The 22,013-nt window shown below is 39.3% G+C and overlaps 1 protein-coding gene across 6 annotated transcripts in view; it reads left to right on the top strand.

The window, feature by feature from the left end:
• focad (focadhesin) overlaps positions 1-22,013 on the top strand; it is a 245,615-nt gene that overhangs the window by 118,867 nt on the left and 104,735 nt on the right. For all 6 annotated transcript variants that reach the window (XM_072281789.1, XM_072281784.1, XM_072281787.1 and 3 more), the window contains 7 exons: positions 4,591-4,695; positions 4,919-5,020; positions 6,740-6,870; positions 7,498-7,624; positions 13,521-13,655; positions 14,860-14,910; positions 15,438-15,521. In XM_072281789.1, coding sequence (XP_072137890.1) covers positions 4,591-4,695; positions 4,919-5,020; positions 6,740-6,870; positions 7,498-7,624; positions 13,521-13,655; positions 14,860-14,910; positions 15,438-15,521 — 735 coding nt within the window. The remainder of the gene's footprint in view (positions 1-4,590; positions 4,696-4,918; positions 5,021-6,739; positions 6,871-7,497; positions 7,625-13,520; positions 13,656-14,859; positions 14,911-15,437; positions 15,522-22,013) is intronic.

Below are 22,013 nucleotides of genomic sequence, written 5' to 3'. Positions count from 1 at the left end.
ACCTGCTCCTCCACCTATCTTTGCATCATCGGTAAATTTAGCCACAAATACATTAATCCCATAGTCCAAATTATTTACATACATCCTAAAAAGCAGTGGTCCCAACACCAACCCCTGTGGAAACTCCACTGGTAACCAGCAGCCAGCCAGAATAAGATCCCTTTATTTTCACTCTGTTTTCTGCCGATGAGCCAATGTTAGTAAACCCCCTGTAATTCCATGGGCTCTTACCTTGCTAAACAGCCTCATGTGTGGCACCTTGTCAAAGGACTTCTAAAAATCCAAGTACGCCACATCTACTGCATCTCCTTTGTCTACCCTGCTTGTAATTTCCTCAAAAAATTGCGGTAGTTTAGTCAGGCAGGATTTTCCTTTCAGGAAACCATGCTGGCTTTGGCCTATCTTGTCATGTGCCTCCAGGTACTCCATAATCTCATCCCTAACAATCGATTCCAACAACTTCTCAACCACTGATGTCAGGCTAACAGGTCTATAGTTCCCTTTCTGCTGCCTCCCATCCTTCTTAAATAGCAGAGTAACATATGCAATTTTCCAGTCATCTGCTACATTACCAGAATCTATCGATTCTTGAAAGATCATTGTTAATGCCTCTGCAATTTCTCCAGCTACTTCCTTCAGAACCCCAGGGTGCATTCCATTAGGTCCAGGAGATTTATCCACCCTTAGACCATTAAGCTTCCTGAGCACCTTCTCAGTCTTAATTTTCACTTCACATACTTCACTTCCCTGACACTCTTGAACGTCTGCAGATGTCTTCCACTGTGAAGACTGATGCAAAATATGCATTCAGTTCCTCTGCCACCTCTGTGTGTCTCTCATTACAATATCTCCATTGTCATTTTCTATTGGTCCTATTTCTACCGTCAACTCTCTTTTACCCTTTATATACTTAAAAAAGCTTTCAGTATCTTCTTTGATATTAGTCGCCAGCTTCCTTTCATAACTCATCTTTTTCCTTCCTAATGACCTTCTTAGTTTCCTTGTGACTGTTTTTAAAAGCTTCCCAATCCTCTATCTTCCCATTAGCTTTGGCTGCCTTGAATGCCCTCTCTTTTGCTTTTACTTGGGCTCTGACTTCACTTGTCAGCCACGGTAGTGTTCTTCTTCCATTTGAAAATTTCTGCTTATTTGGGATATATCAGTCTTGAACTTCCCTCATTTTTGGCAGAAACACCAGCCATTGCTGCTCTGCTGTCCTTCCTGCTAGTGTCTCTTTCCAGTCAACCTTGGCCAGTTCCCCTCTCATGCCATTGTAATTTCCTTTATTCCACTGAAATACGGACACATTGGAATTTAGTTTCTCCTTCTCAAATTTCAGTGAACTCGACCTTATTGTGATCACTGTTCCCCAAGGGTTTCTTAACCTTAAGTTCTCTTATCACTTCCTTACCTCCAGATCATTGCACAACACCCAATCCAGCACAGCCGATCCCCTAGTGGGCTCAACAACAAGATGTTCTAAAAAGCCATCCCTTAGACATTTTACAAATTCTCTCTCTTGCGGTCCAGTACTGGCCTGGTTTTCCCAAACCACTTTCATGCCACGAGGGGTGATTGATAGGTTCGTGGCCTAAGGTAGAAGGAGTCAATTTTAGAAAACCTAACACATTTATTTTTCAGCATAGTCCCCTCTTACATGTACACACTTAGTCCAGCAGTCATGGAGCATACGGATCTTGGAGCTCCAGAAAGTGTCCATAGCAGGGGTGATTGATAAGTTCGTGGCCTAAGGTAGAAGGAGATGAGTTATACAGCTCTCGTTACATACACGTGCAGTTCAACTCTTTGAGTGAAAATGCAGAAAGTTTGAAGTTAATAACTCATCTCCTTCTACCTTTGGCCATGAACTTATCAATCACCCCTGCTGTGGACCACTTTCTGGAGGTCCAAGGGATCCGTATGCTCCACGACCGCTGGACTAAGTGTGCAAATGTAGGAAAGATAAATGTACTAGGTTTTCTAAAATTGACTCCTTCTACCTTAGGCCACGAACTTGTCAATCACCCCTCGTAAGATCCCCAACGATTATCGCCCTTCTGACACACCTTTTCTATGCCCTACTGTAATTTTTAATCCACATCCTGGCTGCTGTTTGGAGGTCTGTATATAACTGCCATTAGGGCCCTTTTACCCTGCCATTTCTTAACCCATAGAGTCTCTACACCTTCTGATTCTATGTCATTCCTTTCTACTGATTTAATGTTTAATGTACACAGGGCCACACCAGCCCCTTTCATGTAGATGGATCATTCAGATCTCTTCTGGGACAACAGTAACCTGTACAAAAAGGAGGGGTAGCCCCTGATTTGTATGGAGATGGATATTTTTGCAGGGAGGTTTGCTGGTGCTACTTGAGGAGGTTTAAACTTGTGAGAGAAGGTGGTTGGTGGGATCCAGAATGACAGTGTGGCCGGCAGAGAGGCTGACTTCTACGTAGAAAATAGAACAGGCTAGTCCAGAGAGAAGAGGAAAGGATGTAGGGTTGCAATGAGCCTTTTCAATAAGCCAGATGATTTGAGAGCATGGATCAGCACAAGGGATTTTGGTATTGTTGCAATCATAGAAATATAGTTTGGAGAAGGCAGGACTGGCTACTCAGTTTTCCAAGATGCAGAACTTTCAGGCATTGCAGGGGGTGGTGAACTGCTGATCAGGGGGAGCATTATGGCAGTACTCAGTGAGGATACTCAGGTGGGATGAGCCAAAGTGGCTATATGGGTAGAACTTGGGAATAGAAAAAGGATGGTCACTTAGACAGCCCCTGGTTGGAAAGGTCAGTTGCAACAGGCCAGTGATGCTTTCCAATATACTGTTTGAGAAATTGTTGACGATTCTGAAGGATTCACTTGGAAAGGCAGCAAATGATTAGGGGGAGTTGGCATAGTATATGGAGAGGTCATGTTTCACAAATCTTTTGGAGATTTTTGAGATGGTGCTAAAGAAAAGAGTGATATAAAGTGTTTACATAGATTTCTGGTGGTAGGCTAGTCCAGAAGGTTGGGGTATAAGGGATTGTGTTAGCAAATTAGATTCAAAGTTAACTGTGTGATAGGAGGCAGTAGATAGTAATAGATAGGTGTTTTTTTTTGAATGGAGTTATGTGTACTCTGTGTTATGGTGCTAGGGTCTTTGTCATATATAATATGTGTGTGTAACTTGGATGAGAATGGAGAGGGTTTGCTTAGCAAGCCTGCAGACAATGCAAAAACTGGTGAAGTTGTAGATAGTGAAGCAGGATGTCTAATGATATGGCAGGGCATAAGTCAGCTGGAAGTTTGGACGGAAGGGAGGCAGATGGAATTTAATCCAGACAGGTGTGAGTTAATGTACTTTAGGAGATTAAAGTCTGATAGGACATACGATGTAGAGTAAATGACAGAGACAATAAAACGTATATAGGGAGATGTTCAGGTGCAAGATCATAGCTTCCTGATAGTGGTGGCATAGGTGGATAGGATAGTGGAAAGGGCATTTGGTATTTTTGCCTTTGTTTACTGAAGTATTCAGTACAAATGCTGGAACATCATGTTGCAGTTATTCGAAACATTGGTTAGACCATATTAAGAATATTTTGTACATCTCTGGTTGCCACACCATAGAAAGGATGTAGTAGACATAGAGTGTAGAAGAAGTTCTTCAGGGTCTTATCTGGAATGGAGTGCTGTAGTCATAAGGAGAGAGAGTTTGGGCTGAGGTTATTCTCACTGGAATATAGGAGGCTGAGCATTGACCTTATAGAATTTAATAAAATTATGAGGTGCATAGATAAGATAGATTGTCACAGTCTTTTTTTCCCTAAGCAGGGAAGCTGAGAACTAGAGAGCATAGATTTACAGTGAGAGTGAAGCTTAAGGGAGATCAAGGGATAAGTATTCACACAGAGGATTGTGAATATCTGGAAAGATCTGCCAGAAGAGTCGCCATGGTAGCATAGTGGTTGGCATGATGCTGTTACAGGTCGGGGCATCAAGAGCTTGGAGTTCAATTTCAGCGATGTCTGTAAGGAGTCTGTATGTTCTCCCTGTGATCACGTGGGTTTCCTCCAGGTACTGTGGTTTCCTCACACAGTCCAAAGATGTACTAGTTAATAGGTTACTTAGTCAATTAGATTGTCTGGTGATTAGGCTAGTTTAAAATAGGTGCGTTGCTGGGTGTTGTGGCTCATTGTGCCAGAAGGGCCTGTTCCATACTGTATTTCTAAATAGCTAAATAAATAAAAAAAAAAACGAGGTAGCAGAGTCAGATGCAACTACAATGTACACTATAAAAGGTATTTGAATAAGTTCTTGCACAGGAAAAGTATGGAAATACAGGCCGTGCAGTTAGACTATTGTTGATGGGCATCATGGTTGGCATGAATGAGATGGATGGAAAGGACCTATTTCTGTACTATGTTTTTATTATTGTAATATTTCACCATCTTCATGATGAGCCATTTAAATTTAAAGTGAATTTTTGATCTCTTAATCTTAGCTATCTGTTGACGAAGAGTCTACATTTATGTAATGATATGTCAATATTTCCTTGTATAGTCAAGTAATGTCATTTCTCAATTACTTCTAATTGTAGGTACCACACCTTATTTCTGTTTTGATGTTCAAATTGGGAAGGCCATTGGAACCAGCTTTGTGCCATGCTATCCTTTATACTCTTCCTACTCTGGGCACTCACAAGGTTTGTAATAAGAAACATTATGTTAAACATTATATTGAGAGATCACTTAGCTCCTTGAAGATGAGAAAATACGGTCTAGTTTTGAGAAGGATTCAAGAATAGTTAAAGATGAAATGAGAAAAAACTTTTTTCATAGCATGTTTTAACATTAGTTCTAACTTAAAAGTAATCATGAAAAATTATTGCTAAACTGATTTCTAATTCTTTTGCCTTCTGGTGTTAGGTTTGTGTTGCTCAGATAATTCATGCCATACAAATGATGTGGAAAACACCAAAACTTAAAGCCATATCACTGCGCCTTTTGACAAATCTATGGGAAAATCAGGTGAGATGGATTCTGCTGGGTTTGATCATTTTATGTGCAGCTCACCAGACCAGAACTATCTATGTGGAGTTTCAATAGAATACGTTGTGTATAGAATATCAAGGTGAATTTTAAAAAGTTTTGCATTCAGAAAACAAAGAATAGAAATGCATATGCATGTTTGTTGTCTAATAATTATAAAGTTAACAGATTCCACCATATAATGTGACTGGTCAAATTGTTGAATGTTTAATGCTGGATTATTTGGAACTGTAGTTAGCTTACAGTTACAGTTAATCACAGGGCTCTGTGCTTGGACCCCTGCTCTATTCATTTTATGCTTATGATTGTGTGGCTAAATACAGTTCCGATGCCATATGTAAGTTTGCTGACAACACCACTGTTGGCTGGATTACAGGTGGTGATGAATCCGCATATAAAAAGGAGATTGAAAATCTGGTTGAGTGATGCCAAAACAACAACCTCTCACTAAATTTAAGCAGAAGCATAGACCTGAATGTTAGCAACAGGAAGAAGAAGTCAAAGGTCCATGAGTCAATCATCATAAGGGGAATGGAGGTGGAGAGCGTCAGTAGCTTTAAATATCTTGGCGTCAACATATCGCTAGATCTGTCATAGGACCAGCACATGAGTGTCATCATAAAGAAGGCATGACAGCGCCTCTATTTTCTTAAAGTTTGGGTAGACTTGGCATGTCACCAAAATCTTGCACATTGGACAGTAGTTGCATCATGGCAATACCAATGGCCAGGAACAGAAAAGAAAGTGGTGAATATAGTGGTCCAGCACTGGCAAAGCTCTCCCCACCATTCGATACATTTACATAGAGTGCTGCCACAAAAAAAACAGCATCCATCGTTAAAGACTCCACCATCTAGGCTGTGCCTCTTGCTCCTACCATTGGACAGGAGGTACAGGTACCTTGGGTCCCACACCTTCAGCTTCTGGGATAGTTATTACCCTACAAACATCAGGCTCCTAAACCATTGTGGATAACTTCATTCACCACTACCACTACTGTGAGCTGATTCTACAACCTATTAGCTCACTTTCAAGAATACTTTACAACTCATGTTCTCAATATTACTTTTATTTGCATAGTTTGTCTTCATATTGGTGTTTCAGTCTTTGTTTATGTACAGTTTTTGTAAAATTCTACTGTATTTTTCCTGTAAATGCTTGCAATACAATTAGACTTGTTAGCATATGCTAACATGTGCTGTAAAACAAATTTACTTTGAACATGAATTATTTCAAATGTGTTTTGTGCAAATGGTATGTTTTTATATTTTAAGCTTGGGCATATTATCTTAATAAATTTATACTCTTGTTTACTACATCCCATTCTGGTTAATTTCTTTGGTGTAGTAGTATAATTCTTGGTGAACCTCCTAATGTGTTCGCAAAGTGAGTATTCAACCATTCTTGCAGAATGAGTTCTTGTGAGCAGTAATATTGTTGCATTACTATGGAAAAATAAATGCATGATTGATCTCCAAGAATCTAAAGGCATATTGTTAATTTAGATATTTTCTCCAACCATTCCCAAAGTACAATTTTTCTGTTTCTTCTGTCTGAAATATAATCTTTTTTTCTTTGTAATTATGTGCAGTTTAATAAATGTTTATTTTAAAATTAGTATGCCATTTTTGATTATGCATAATAAATGACATCTTATTCTTAATTAGAAATACATATTTTGTGTCATTCTCTTGCTAGGATCGTGTGTATCCAGAGCTACAAAAATATATGGCATTAGTCGATATCCCATCCGTCTCATGTGGAAAAGAAGACCACTGGGAGCAATTAATAGCCAAAGCTGCATCAGTCAGGGAGATTTGCAGAAAGAGGTGAGAATGGCAATTCAGCAAAATTCATGTTACATTCTACACATTGCGTGCAAACTGACCTCCTACATAAAACTGCAAAAGAATTTGGCAAAGAGTGTGAATGAATGCATGCCAGATATTAGTTTATGGGTGTGATTCCTCTTCCTTCTGTAGCAACTCAGTTGTTCTTTGAAGGCATTTAGCAGTTCGACACTTGTTTGAACTGTGATTTTGCTCAATATACTTAGCAGTTTGCAGGAGGAAATTTAATTTCAACTTCTAACATTACTTGAGGCTTATTAATCTGGTACTCAAACAATTCATTTCTTTAACCACAGTTGAAGTAAAATAGTTATCGATGCTTTTCAACCATTTCCAGCATGAACACAATAGGATAAATTACTACTTTGCATACAGAAAGTTTCTGAAGTTTAATGTCAGTATTCAGTCCCAAATAAATTCACATTGCAATTCATAAGTCCTAAAAGACTGAGACATTGTGGCGCTACACCATTTTAGATTGTGTTGCCCTGGGATCAGGTGTTCCTGCCTCTCAAACTGCACAAGATTTAGATGGGAAAGCTTAGTCCATTATGTTTGATATTTTAACATTCTTTGACAGCTTCTTTTCATTCACATTTTTGTCAGGTCTTACCAGCATGGAGCTGATATGTTGGCAGCAATCTCCAAGATGCTAAACGAATGTACAAAACCAGACCAGGTTACGCCTGCAGTGCTTGCACTCCAAGGGCTGCACGCATTGTGCCAAGCTGAGGTGAGCTTGAGTAGATTGGTTCAAAAAAGGGAAATGGTTGTTACAACTTTCAGCAACTGCTGTGTTTTATACTAGAGAGGTATGGAAAGTAAATGTACTTTAGTATGAAATTTTGCTTTCATTTTGAAGCAATGCCTTATGAAAGTTAGCTTTAACTCTCATATTTAAGGTTGTTTTTTTTACCACATCAGACTAGTTTGACTATGAGGAGACAGCAAAGCCTATGTTCTGGAATCTGGATCAACACACTAGATACTGGAGGAACTCAGTGGGTCAGGCAGCATTTATGGAAGAAAATGGGCAGTTGATGTTTTGGGTCGAGACCCTTAATCTGGACTGAAAGACAGATAAGAAGACCAGCATAAGAAGATGGAGGGAAGTGCTGGAGCAAGGGTTAGCAGGTGACAGGTTGATCCATGTGATGGTTAGTTTTACACAGAGTGAATAGTGCCAAAATTTGAGTATGAAAATAAGAACAATATTTTCTATAGCAGACTTCCACTTTAAAATTTTTTACTTCTAAGTGTTGATGGAAAAAATTTTTAAAAACTGGGATTTACTTAAATTCTCTGTGAAGGAGCATGATATCCTGTCCTCATCTCTAAAGTGTCTATATCGACTCATTGCCTTCCTTTTGTCATCTTGCACTTTATTTTCTGTTACTGCAGCAAACAGCACAGGATCGTTTAAGTTCGTGTGCTATTTCTCTTGACTCAAGGTGAATTGTGTGCAAGAACTGAGTGCTGTCTTGGTTCTCAGATTTCCTGCATTTATCTTTGCTTGTAAAATATGACTTTTTGAAATATTCTTTCCTTCAGCCCACAAACTATTATGAATCATGCTACTGCTGTTTTTAAAAGCAACTCATAATAGGTTTTTCTGTTTTTCATTGGAAATGTGGGTGGCAGTTGATAATCGAACTGATTCAACTACAAATTGAAAAAAGGATTTAACCCACTTTCCTGTAGCACAAGAAAATATGCAGTATGCACAAAATTATATGTTGGTAGTTGTTGGGGAATGTTACTAGAACTAATGATAGGCTTTAAGTTTACTCAGCATCAGCTTAGCCTTCCAATAATGATAGCGTATTCCTGCAGCTTGGAAAAACCCAATCTGCAAAAATGACTGCACAGTCTGTGTGATGCCACTTTCAGAATCAGAATCAAGATTACTGGCCTGTGTCGTGAAATTTGTTAACTTAACGGCAGCAGTTCAATGCAATACATAATATTGAAGAAAAATAAATAAATAAATAAACCAATTACAGTACCTGTATATTGAATAGATTAAAATTGTGCAAAAACAGAAATAATATATATTAAAAAAAGTGAGGTAGTGTTCAAGGGTTCAATGTCCACTTCAGAATCGGATGGCAGAGCGGAAGAAGCTGTTCCTGCGTGTGTGCCTTCGGGCTTCTGTATCTCCTACCTGATGGTAACAGTGAGAAAAGGGCATGCTCTGATTGCTGGGGGTCTTTAATAATGTACGCTACCTTTCTGAGACACCACTCCCTAAAGATATCCTGGGTACTTTGTAGGCTAGTACCCAAGGTGGAGCTGACTAAATTTTCGACCCTCTACGGCTTCTTTTGGTCCTGTGCAGTAGCCACTCCCCCACCCCCCCGTACCAGACAGTGTTGCAGCCTGTCAGAACGCTCTCCACAGTACATTTATATAAGTTTTTGAGGGTTTTTCTTGACATACCAAATCTGAACACTTTGTGAAGTTCATAAGAAATTGCATTAATAGATCACAATTAAGTGTAGTAAGCATTTGTCTAAATTTACAGAAATGACATGCTCAAACTTAAAATGTGAAAAAAATAGTTTATGCTGGACCCAAATGTTCTATGAAATTTGTACCATTGGTGGCACGTTGGTGCAATGCTTAGTGCTGCTGCAGCACACCACCAGCAACCCAGATTTAATCCTGACCTTGTTCTATTTGTGTGGTGTTGGTAGGTTAGAGGTTACAGGAGGGTTTCTTAAAATCGTATGTAACTTTTGCAACTAGGGAAAGAGGCATGCAGACCTTGTATTGGGAAATGAGGCTGGCCAGGTGATCAGTGGGAAAGCATTTTGGGAACAGAGATCACAACCCTCAAGTTTTAAGACAGTGAAATGGCAGATGTATTTTATTCCTGACTAGTTTGAGATGTTGCACTTTAGGAGTCAGGTGTAAAAAGAAGGTATTGAGAAGATGGCAGGATCCTTAGAAGCATTGATGAACAGAGGAATCCAGGAATGCAAGCCCATAACTTCCTGAAAGTAGCACCACAAATGGTAGGGTGGTAACGAAGACATATGGCATACTTGCTGCTTTTGTCATCAGGGCAAGTTTGCTGTGTGTCAAGTCATATTGCAGTTGATTAATTCATTGGATAGGGCTGCATTTGGAGTATTGTGTGTAGTTCTGGCCACTGCATAGAGCAATAATGTGGTGGCTTTGGAGAGTGTGCACAATGGGTTCATAAGGATGTTGCATGCATTAGCTATAAGGAGAGGAGGAACATACTTGGATCGCATTCTCTGCAGCACCAGAGCTGAGGAGCAACCAGATAGAAATGTATAAAGTGATGAGAGGTGTTGTAGGGTAGATCAAAATAAAGTTGATTGTATGGCCAGCAGTCATGTTATCATATAAGACTCTGATAGTAGTGGATAGACAAGGCCCTTGAGCCTGGTGGAACATGCTTTCAGGTTTTTGTATCATCTGTGCAATAGGAGAGGGGAGAAGAGAGAATATCTGGGGTGGATGAGGTCTTTGATTATGCTGGTTGTTGCACTGAGGCAGTGAGAAGTATAGACAGAGTCCATAAAGGGGAAGCTGGTTCGTGTGATGTGCTGAAATGGGACCTAAGGCATTTTGATAGGCATGTAAATAGACACAGGATAGTGGGATGTAGACTACGTGCAGGCAATAAGATTATCTTAAAGTTACATTGTGGTTGGCAAGGGCCTGTTCTTATTATGTAGGAAAGTTTGAAAAACTGCAGTCACACAAAATCTTATTCGAGTTAATTTTTGTTGAGGCTGATCCAAACGATCAAGCCTTAAAAGCCACTCAAAGTCCTGGCTGCTCTTATCAAGTCTGTTGATTGTATAATATAGCTTTGTGGTTCAGGATTTGTTGAAATTTTTAATTGTGGGTAAACGTATTCCCCATTCTTTCTCCTGATGGAAGGTTCCTAATTTGAAGCTACTGACTAACATCTGGGCATGGTTATTTATTGGCATTCATTGTATAGAAACCATAGAAACTACAGCACAGAAACAGGCCTTTTGGCCCTTCTTGGCTGTGCCGAACCATTTTCTGCCTAGTCCCACTGACCTGCACACGGACCATATCCCTCCATACACCTCCCATCCATGTATCTGTCCAATTTATTCTTAAATGTTAAAAAAGAACCCGCATTTACCACCTCGTCTGGCAGCTCATTCCATACTCCCACCACTCTCTGTGTGAAGAAGCACCCCCTAATGTTCCCTTTAAACTTTTCCCCTCTCACCCTTAACCCATGTCCTCTGGTTTTTTTCTCCCCTTGCCTCAGTGGAAAAAGCCTGCTTGCATTCACTCTATCTATACCCATCATAATTTTATATACCTCTATCAAATCTCCCCTCATTCTTCTACGCTCCAGGGAATAAAGTCCCAACCTATTCAACCTTTCTCTGTAACTGAGTTTCTCAAGTCCCAGCAACATCCTTGTAAACCTTCTCTGCACTCTTTCAACCTTATTTATATCCTTCCTGTAATTTGGTGACCAAAACTGAACACAATACTCCAGATTCGGCCTCACCAATGCCTTATACAACCTCATCATAACATTCCAGCTCTTATACTCAATACTTTGATTAATAAAGGCTAATGTACCAAAAGCTCTCTTTACGACCCTATCTACCTGTGACGCCACTTTTAGGGAATTTTGTATCTGTATTCCCAGATCCCTCTGTTCCACTGCACTCCTCAGTGCCTTACCATTAACCCTGTATGTTCTACATTGGTTTGTCCTTCCAACGTGCAATACCTCACACTTGTCAGTATTAAACTCCATCTGCCATTTTTTAGCCCATTTTTCCAACTGGTCCAAGTCCCTCTGCAGGCTCTGAAAACCTTCCTCACTGTCTACTAAACCTCCAATCTTTGTATCATCAGCAAACTTGCTGATCCAATTTACCACATTATCATCTAGATCATTGATATAGATGACAAATAACAATGGACCCAGCACTGATCCCTGTGGCACACCACTAGTCACAGGCCTCCACTCAGAGAAGCAATTCTCTACCACCACTCTCTGGCTTCTTCCATCGAGCCAATGTCTAATCCAATTTACCACCCCTCCATGTATACCTAGCGACTGAATTTTCCTAACTAACCTCCCATGCGGGACCTTGTCAAAGGCCTTACTGAAGTCCATGTAGACAATATCCACTGCATTCCCTTCATCCACTTTCCTGGTGACCTCCTCGAAAAACGCCAATAGATTGGTCAAACATGACCTACCACGCACAAAGCCATGTTGACTCTCCCTAATAAGTCCCTGTCTATCCAAATGCTTGTAGATTCTGTCTCTTAGTACTCCCTCCAATAACTTACCTACTACCGACGTTAAACTTACTGGCCTATAATTTCCTGGATTACTTTTCGATCCTTTTTTAAACAACAGAACAACATGAGCCACTCTCCAATCCTCCGGCACCTTTAGTTTTCCTCAAGACAGCAAGGACCTCCTCCTTTTCGATCTGTACAGTTTCCATGATCTCACTTCTTGTTTCCCTTAATTCCACAGACTTCACACAGACGCAAAAAACCTATTTAAGATCTCCCCCATTTCCTTTGGTTCCGCACATAGCCGACCACTCTGATCTTCAAGAGGACCAATTTTATCCCTTACAATCCTTTTGCTCTTAATATACCTGTAAAAGCTCTTTGGATTATCCTTCACTTTGACTGCCAAGGCAACCTCATGTCTTCTTTTAGCCCTCCTGATTTCTTTCTTAAGTATTTTCTTGCACTTCTTATACTCCTCAAGCACCTTATTTACTCCCTGCTTCCTATACACATCATACAACTCCCTCTTCTTCTTTATCAGAGTTGCAATATCCTTTGAGAACCAAGGTTCCTTATTCCTATTCACCTTGCCTTTAATCCTGACAGGAACATACAAATTCTGCACTCTCAAAATTTCTGCTTTGAAGGCTTCCCACCTACCGATTACATCCATGCCAGAGAACAACCTGTCCCAATCCACGCTTTTTAGATCCTTTCTCATTTCTTCAAATTTGGCCTTCTTCCAGTTAAGAACCTCAACCCAATTTGATGCCTAGAGAATAATGGGGCAGCTGGTATTCAGTGAATTCAAAATTGTGGCAGAAATTAAGTATTTAGTCTTTTTTTGAATTGGTGTGTGGTTCTCTAAATCCCCTTTCAGCACACAAATAGAGTGAATGAATTTCAATTTCTTATACTAACTTTTCCCAGGACTGTCAGATGGAGTATTAATTCAAAATGAAACACCACTCCTCTGACTTTGAAACTTTTCCCATGCCTATATTTCTTTGAGCAACCCACACACAGTTAAACCTCCCAAGACTCACCACTAAACTTTTTTAATTTGTTGTCTTATGTTTTTTCTCTTCATTCCTTTAATCTGTTAATTTTCCCAGTTTCCTGCTCATCGCATTGACTACTGGTACACTTACCACTACTGTGTTCTTTCAAGTTCCCTCATCTTTCTGATGAAATTTTTAAGGGTAAATCTGGTTGCTAGAGAAAAAAAAGAATTGAAGGTGGATCCAGGAAATTTGAAGCAATTAGAAGAGAACCATAGAAGTTAAATAATGAAGTTCTGGAGAGCAAACATCCTGTTGGAAATCCTTTCTGTTCTTTAGGTGGTTGACATTCGTTCCACATGGTATGCTCTGTCTTCGAAGCTCAGCTGTGACACACGACCTCTGGTTGTCAAAGCCCTAAATGAAATATTTGCTCTGGTTCCTTCGCTAAATGTTAAATCCGCAGAATATGAGGTAAGTAGCATCAGCCAATGTTTTGATGAGGGGAAATACAAATATAACTCAAAGATAAAACCATGACTAGAGGATGCTTAAAAAGAACCAAAGAATGGGAAGTTCTTTATTTCACGAATTTTGATTTTCTAAGCCAATGCATGTTATCATGTGTGGGTGCTATCATGGAGGCATTGTGGTTTGCCAGATGATTTGCATCTGGACATACTGCACTCCAAACCTTGGAAATGATCACGTCAGAAAGAGACAGCACACCCATACTCAATTTTGGTGAGAGAGTTGATTGGACCGCACTGCTAAAATTGTTCCACAGCAATCTCTGTGAAACTGAATAAAGATTAAATGAAGCATTGATTTCTTATTTTATTGGACCTGGCTGGTGGCATAGTGGCATCAGTGCAGGACTGTGGGGCGGGAGGTCCCGAGTTCGAAGCCAGCCGGCTCCCCTGCACACCTTTCATTCATGCTGGGTTAAGAGCTGGTGATCTCTTTGAAAAATCACCCGACAGAACGCAAATGGCAAACCACTGCTGTAACTTGCCTCACACACGATTCCCAACCACGTCAGGGTGGCGTGGGAGGAAGTCGTCCACTAACTGGAAAAATTCCGGATGCGATGTACCTTTCCTTTATTTCGAGAAGAATCTGAAATAGAAGGCAGGCTAGATGTTTCATGCAGGATGGAAAATGAAAGTCGCTTCTGAAGACTTACTTGATTTGCATATTACACATATTGTGGGGAATGAGGTAAAGTTCATCTTTGCCCAGGTAGAGTAATAGTTTGATGCACGTTTGATGGTCAGAGTGGCTGCTCTGGATCAGTATCATGCAGGCTGTTATAAGGTACCCAGATGACTTGAGTTTCATACAGCACTTCTGCTTGTGGAATCCTCTCCTGGACAGTATTGATATGAGGACTTCTTTTCCCAGAGACTTAATTTTAAACGTGCCAGTTATCATTGTTTCTCCAGAATGGCAGCAGATTTTTGCTGTGTCCAATAATAGTGATTAATTTCTTGTGTATTGATACTCAGCTTTGCCAAAGTGCTACTGCCTGCCTCTATCTGAAAGGTTCTTGTTATTGTGAATTTGATTTGAAATACGTTTTGTTGGTTTGTTGAAAACTTAATCAATGTCTGATGTATTTGGGGAATGTATTTCTAGATTGTACTATTTTATGACTTTTTTTTTGTTTTCTCTGCAGAAATTTAGAGAGCAAGTTGTCAGCATGTTGTGGAGTCACACCCAGAACAAGGTACTTATGGTCTTATGGTCAAGTAACCTTTATCCATGTAAGGACATGCACTGTACTTTCTTGCATTAGCTATAACAGTGGTAAAGTTTAGTCAGAATGTACTGGGTGTTAAATGCTTTTTGACTCATTGAGATGCTCTTAACCTAAATTTTCAATCTGTTGCAGTTCATAGGACTCACCCAGTGTTAATGCACATTATCTGCCATCACTTTCTTTATTACGGGATTCCATGGGTGTAACTGTTTATGAATAAACTGCAGATTCAACTCATGCTGAATAACATGATGATTTTGTTGCAGAGGAGATCTGAATATGTATTCCTTAATTAATTGTCCAGGCCTCCAGATTACCTGTCCAGTAACAACCACCACTCTGTTGTACCCTCTGGTGTCCTAATACTTTTTGTGCAAGTATTATAAATATGATATATTTTAAACTAAATAATTTTTATGTTGTAATTGTGCTTTCATATAGAATTATTGTTTTATAAATTGTCCATAAGAAGGAATTACTTTGTTTCTTTGCAGAACTCAGTCATAGCCAGCTCTGCATACAAAGCTCTTTCAGTTTTCAGCTCTGAGGAGTACACAATTCTTCACTTGCCGGAAGAGGTAATGATTCCAAAAGCTTTTTTTTCATTTGATTTTTGTGTCTCCCTTTTTATATGCATCATGTATTGTTTGGATAGAAGAAACAATAAGTTATTGCACACATGTATTATCTTTCGTTGTGAAATGATCAGAGCTGATACTTTGACAGGAATTATGACTGTGCGCTTCATGGCCAGCACCCATAATATAAAATTGACCTAATGAAGCTTAAATTGATGTAATGCTGCTATATTAAGGTAGTTTCTGTGAATAAATTTTAAAAAATCATAACTAGCATTTTGGGGCATTCCTTGCATTTGATGATCAAACCGTTGAATCCATAATTTGAGATAAAATTGGCATTTGGTGGTTAAAGGAAGAATGGGCCAATATTACATCTGTTAGTGACAAATTATAACTGAACATTAACAAAAAAAAATTGGAGAGCTCCAAGAGATTGTAGGTGATGGAAGGTACAGTATATACATTTTTTGGAATGTGCATGATTACAGTAACTGAGTTATTGGTATGAGAGGAGGTGCTGCAGCTTGGGTAAATACTTCGAAGAATAAGAAACTGACCAAAGTGACAAATGGTAAACAGTGAACTATAGCAGATCTGACATCAATCATGGAGAGGGACGCAGAGCAACTAATTCAGGTCAACAAATGGCCCTCAGGGTTGTGCTGAAATTGTTGTTTGTTGGTTTACTAGTGGTCACCTCAGCCTGGTATTTGTGGTGGTTTTGTACTGTGACAAGGGGAGCATTACCTCAAAGCTTGCTTATGATGTAGAAGTTGCATGTATTTGGTAAACGGAGAACCGATAAAACACAAATATCTTAGTGAACTGAGCTTGCAGCTGGTGCACTTTAATTTTGCTTTTCATGAGGGACCTTAGAGTGAGGGAAAAATAGGAATGAGAATATCTGCTGACTCTCAAACATTTTTTTTGTAATTCCCTGTGAGTGTGGGTTAAGAGGTTAGTATAATTTATAATTAACAATTGTAATTGCATGCATAAATTAGTAACTGAACGTGTATAAAATTGGTTAGGCCATACAGAGAAATATGTACAATTTTGGTAACTCCATAATTGAAAGCATGTTAAAGGGCATATTGTATATACTCACCAGGATGATGCGAACAACCGGAAACTCATTTTATGAAAAGTTATTTTGACATTTTCTGCTTATATCAGAAGCAATAGCTTTAAATTGTTGAATCATATTCGGCAAATAATTTCAGCGGTGATGGGATAACACATAATTTTAAAAGTGTATTTTTTAATGGGAGTTTGTAATAAATGAAGTGCAGATTTTTTTGACAATCTGACAAGGAGAATTGTTGAGGGTACTAAATTTGATGTACTGTAGTTGATCTTTACATAAAATCCCAAAAGACCAATCTGGAAAGTGAAAACCAGTGGGATCAAAGGTGAAAAGGCAAGTTGGATTCACAATTAGCTTAGTGATGAAGCAGAAAGTAATGGTGGAAGGAGTTTTTGCGTCTAGAACACGGCTTCCCAACCTTGTTTATGCCATGGACCGTACCTTTAACCGTGGGGTTTGTGGACCACAGTTGGGAACCCCTGATCTAGAAGAGTTCTGCATGACTGAAAGACATTTTTTGTGTAGTGTACTGTGAAAGACTCCAATTTAGTTATGGGAAATCTGTCACCCAGCACATCACACATTGTCACACTGCTTTAAATACAATAGTGACAATTATGACTATTCTAACATTATAGGGTATCACTCATTTGAATCTCTTAATTTGAATTTTTTCAGGGGCCACTAGTGTTCGTTCCTTTCTTGATAAAATTGTTACAAATGGACTTCATTCATATTGATAAAAGAAAATTTTTGCTTTCCTCTTACGAAACATGTACTAGTGTAGTGATCTCTAGCTACATACAGTGATCTTGCAAAGTAATCTGATGATTATGATCAGTGTATTTATAGTGGGAATTAATTTTAATTTTTCCTCATTTATCCTACTGTGCATAGCATACTAAAACAATTAGCTGAAATTGTCCCTTGAGGTATTCTGAAAATAACTGCTAAGCTGTTTGGAAATGATAATCTGTTGCCGTGACTAACCCGAGCAAGGGGAGGTGTTTTATTTAAAGAGATTTTCTGTTCTGTGTTGAGATGTATTTCATCATGTAGCATTTAACATACTCCATAGTTGTGTGTGTTTCTTTGGTTTACCTTGTTTTTAGACACAGATGAACAAGTCTGGTAATGTTGCTGTTCCTTCTCAGTGCACACATATTCTGTGGCTTACTAAAATGAAGATTTACAAGTTGGTGTGGCCATAACATAATTCATAGAAATTTAGTTCAAGTACTTCTGTTCCGTTGCACTCAGTCATGATTAAAACGTTTAGTGCTCGTTTGGTGGCACAAAATCGCAAATGCAGTCGTTAGGAACAACTATGGCTCATTCATTTTGGTTTATAATCCAATTTAATACATGCAATTTTCAAAAACAGATGAAGTGCTAAATTGTATTGTTCCTCCTAAAAGGATCTACTCGTCCATAGTTTTAAAAAAAGCATATCTGACACCACTCCCAAGATAATATTAATTATAAAGAATTACAATAATGCTTCATGAATTAAATAGTATGTCGGCATATTGCATTTTCTGTTTGTTGTGCTTCAATAACTCCAACAACAGTATATTTTCCTTTTATTACACTTTTCTTCTTGCATTTTATGCTGATATGTTGGAAATAAGAAATCAAAACCTTTTACTCATTCACTTAGTCATGTGTCATTTACTTTTCTACATATTCTAAAGGAGTGTCAGATCAGAAAATAGGAGCAGGATTAAACAACCTGGCTTCGCAAGCCTGCCCCACCAGTCTGTGTAGTTGTGGCTGATCTGCACTCACTCAACTTATTTATAGTGCCAATTCCCTCATCATTCAAAAACATATCTACCTTCATCTTAAATATTCTAATGAACCAGTCATACAACCTTTGGACTCGAGGAATCCATAGGCACACCACCCTCTGAAAAAGTAATTTCTGTGCACCTCTATTTTAAAAGAGCAGCCCAATATCTTGTAATGATGTCCCGTCACTCAAGATTCTCCCACTAGTGAAAACGTGTCAGCTTCTATTATGTTATACCCTATTAGTATCATGTGTGTCTCAATGAGGACATCTCTCATTCTTGGAGATTCACATTTAAAACTTGTTTCATTCGGTTTCTTTTTTAAAATTATTTCATTATCATGTATTTTATTTACATTTTTATAAATATGATGATTCATCTTCTTGGAATTTGGTTTACACTTATAATTGGACCTTACTGATTCCTAAAATGAACAATTGTGAAGCTGTTTGTGCAATGAAGTTGCTGTCATTTGAACCTCTGATTTAAATATCAATTATTGCAAAGATCTGTCAGTGTTGTCCTTTATTTCAGCGCAGAGTCTCTTGACTTGGAGCCATTATTTGTTAAAAATTGTGACTATGCAGCATTAGAACTAATCTCACTGCTTTCCAATTATAAATTGTTATAGGATTTTGCAGATATACTGCTGTTTTATCTGTAACTATTCTGTGAAAGCTAAAATTATGCATGTAGTATCCTAAGATACATTTTCCCTTGCACACATTTTTTGAGAATCTTGGAGTTGATTTGCTTTGATGGCATTATCAGTCAGTCAATAACTAAGTTGATGTTCAAATATGTTTTATGTTGCTGACATCTGACACAGAAGAAGCTTAATGGAAATCAAGGTTGAAACCAACAGCCCCATGATTGCCCAGTGATGCACCTCTTAAACAACTGCATAGGAGCTCCCTGGATCAGCCTCACACTGAACATAGTGAAGGTGTGAGGATTGATCCAGGAAGGAACTACAAACAATAATACCTTTGGGTTATGTTTTAGCTGATCTATAGTTTCCCTTGTCTTAATTATGCTTTCATTTGTAATGTCCTTTGGTGTGAAGGAGGAGGAATGTATAAGATTGATAGATAAATTGTTTTAACAATTTAACAAACTCGTGCAGGTTAAATTGTTTGCATTCTTTAAACTGAATACAATCTTCACGTCTGGTGTTTGTTGGATAGTTTTTTATTGACTGGGGAAGGGACAAATTTTGAACGATTAGTTGTAGGGCCAAATTTCTGCATTGAAGACCACTTTCAGTACCAACAAACCAGTTGTTTGAGCTGGATCTAGCAGTGCAGTCATGGGAATTAATGTGATTCTTAACAGCTGCTTAAAGCTCTCACTACTGATGAGGCTACTGCCACTGGACGATAGTCATTAAGGCAGGTTATCGTCACCCTCTTGGGTACCGGGATGATGGTAGCTGCTTTGAATTCTGTGAGGACAGTGCACTGTTCTAAAGAGATGTTGAAGATGTCTGTTTGAACCTCTGTTAACTGGCTCTGTGGACTCAAAAGGGAAGGGTAGAGGAGAGCTGTGTGACAGGACATTCAGTAGTTGAGAGAGCAGACAGGAAATTCTGTGGCCGTGACAGAGACTCCCAGATAGTATGTTGTCCCACAGGTGGCAGGGTATGGGGTATTTCAGATCAGGCTCACAGTATTCTGAGGGAAGAAAGTGAGTAGCCAGAAGTTGTGGTATGTAGTGGTACTCAGACTTGGGTAGGAAATGGGATGAGGTACTGAGGAGCAAATATCGGGAGCTGGGTCGGAAGCTGAAAAACAGGTCCTCAAGGGAAGTTATTTTTGGATTGCTCCCTCTCCCACATGGTAGTGAAGGGAAGAATAGGATGATATGGCAAATGAGTGTGTGGCTGGAGAATTGCTGCAGGAGACAAGGGTTTCAGATTTGGAGATCATTGGGATATATTTTGGGGAAGGCATGATCTGTACAAAAGGGATAGGTTACACCTGAATTTGAAAGGGTCAATATGGGCAGGTTTGCTAGAGCGGTTGGGGAGAGTTTAAACTAGGTTGACAAAGGGATGGGAAGCATAGAGATAGGTCAGAGTATAGAGCAGTTGGTATAAAGTTAGATACACAATGTAGAGAGACTGTGAGGAACGATAAGCAGTGGATAGGCATAAATGTAAGTCAGTTGCATGCTTTGAAATTGTCTATTTTAATGTGAGAAGTATCAGAAAGAAGGGTGATAAACTTGGAGCTTGTACCAGTATATGGAACTACAAGGTTGAGGCTGTTATAAGAGCTGCTACAAGGGTAGGAATGGCTGCTGGATGTTCTGGGGTTTGGATGTTTCAAAAAGGACAGAGAAAGAGGTAAAAGGAGGGGACTCTGGCATTACTAATCAGGGATAGTATCACAGCTGTAGGAGGGGAGGACTTTCTGGAGGGATTGTCTACTCAGTGAGTATGGGTGTAGGTGGAAGTCAGACACAGGAAAGGGGCAATCACACTGTTGGGAGTATTCTATAGACCCTGCAATAGCAACAGAGACACTGAGGAGCAAATCGGGAGGTACATTTTGGAAATGTGTGAAAATAACAAGGTTGTTGTCATCGGTGTCTCCAACTTCCTTAATACTGATTGGCATCTCCTTAGTGCAAAAGGCCTGGATGGGGTGGAATTTGTTAGCTGTGTCCTGGAAGGATTTAGAAACCTAGAAAACATACAGCGCAATACAGGCCCTTCGGCCCTCAATGCTGTGATGAACATGTCCCTACCTTAGAACTACCTAGGCTTTACCCATAGCCCTCTATTTTTCTAAGCTCCATGTACCCATCCAGGAAGTAGAATCAATCAGGAATGAAGGAGGAAAAGTGCTTAGAGTTGGAGGAAATAGGGGAGGTCTTTAATGAATAATTTGCTTCAGTATTTACCAGTGAGAGGAACCTTGAAGAATGTGAGGACACCATAAAACAGGCTGAAAAGGTGGAACATGTCGACGTTAAGAAAGAGGATGATCTGGAACCTTTGGGGGGGAAAAGCATTAGCGGTTTCCAAGGCCAGATGGGTTATACCACTGGTTACTATGGGAAGTGAGAGAAGAGATTGATGATCATTGTGTCCTCACTATAATGCCAGAAGATTGCAGGGTGGCAAATGTTATTCCTTTGTTCTTGAAAGTTAATGGATAATATTGGGAATTAAAGACCAGTGAGAGTAAAGTCAGTGGTGGGCAAACCATGGGAGTGGATTCTCAGAGAAAGGATTATAAGCCATTTGAAGAAGCATAGTCTGATTTGTCAGGGGCAGGTCATGCCTCATGAGCCTGATTGAATTCTTCGAGAAAGTGACAAAACAAATTGATGAAGCTGGTGCAGTGGATGTAGTGTATATGGATTTTGGTAAGGTGTTTGACAAGGTTTCCCACTGTAAGCTCATTCAGAAAGTCAGGAGACATGTCTTATGAGGATAGGTTGAGCAAGCTACAGTTATTTTTATTTGGAGTGAAGAAGGATGAGAGGTGACTTGATATAGGTGTATAAGGTGATAAGTGGCATAGATAGAGTGAATAGCCAGAGACTTATTTGCGGGGCAGAAATTGCTCATACAGAAGGGCATAATTTTAAGGTGATTAG

This window comes from Mobula birostris, chromosome 17 (genome assembly GCF_030028105.1).
Source record: "Mobula birostris isolate sMobBir1 chromosome 17, sMobBir1.hap1, whole genome shotgun sequence".
NCBI classification, from domain to species: Eukaryota; Metazoa; Chordata; class Chondrichthyes; order Myliobatiformes; family Myliobatidae; genus Mobula; species Mobula birostris.
This window is presented reverse-complemented; position numbering and strand designations above follow the sequence as displayed.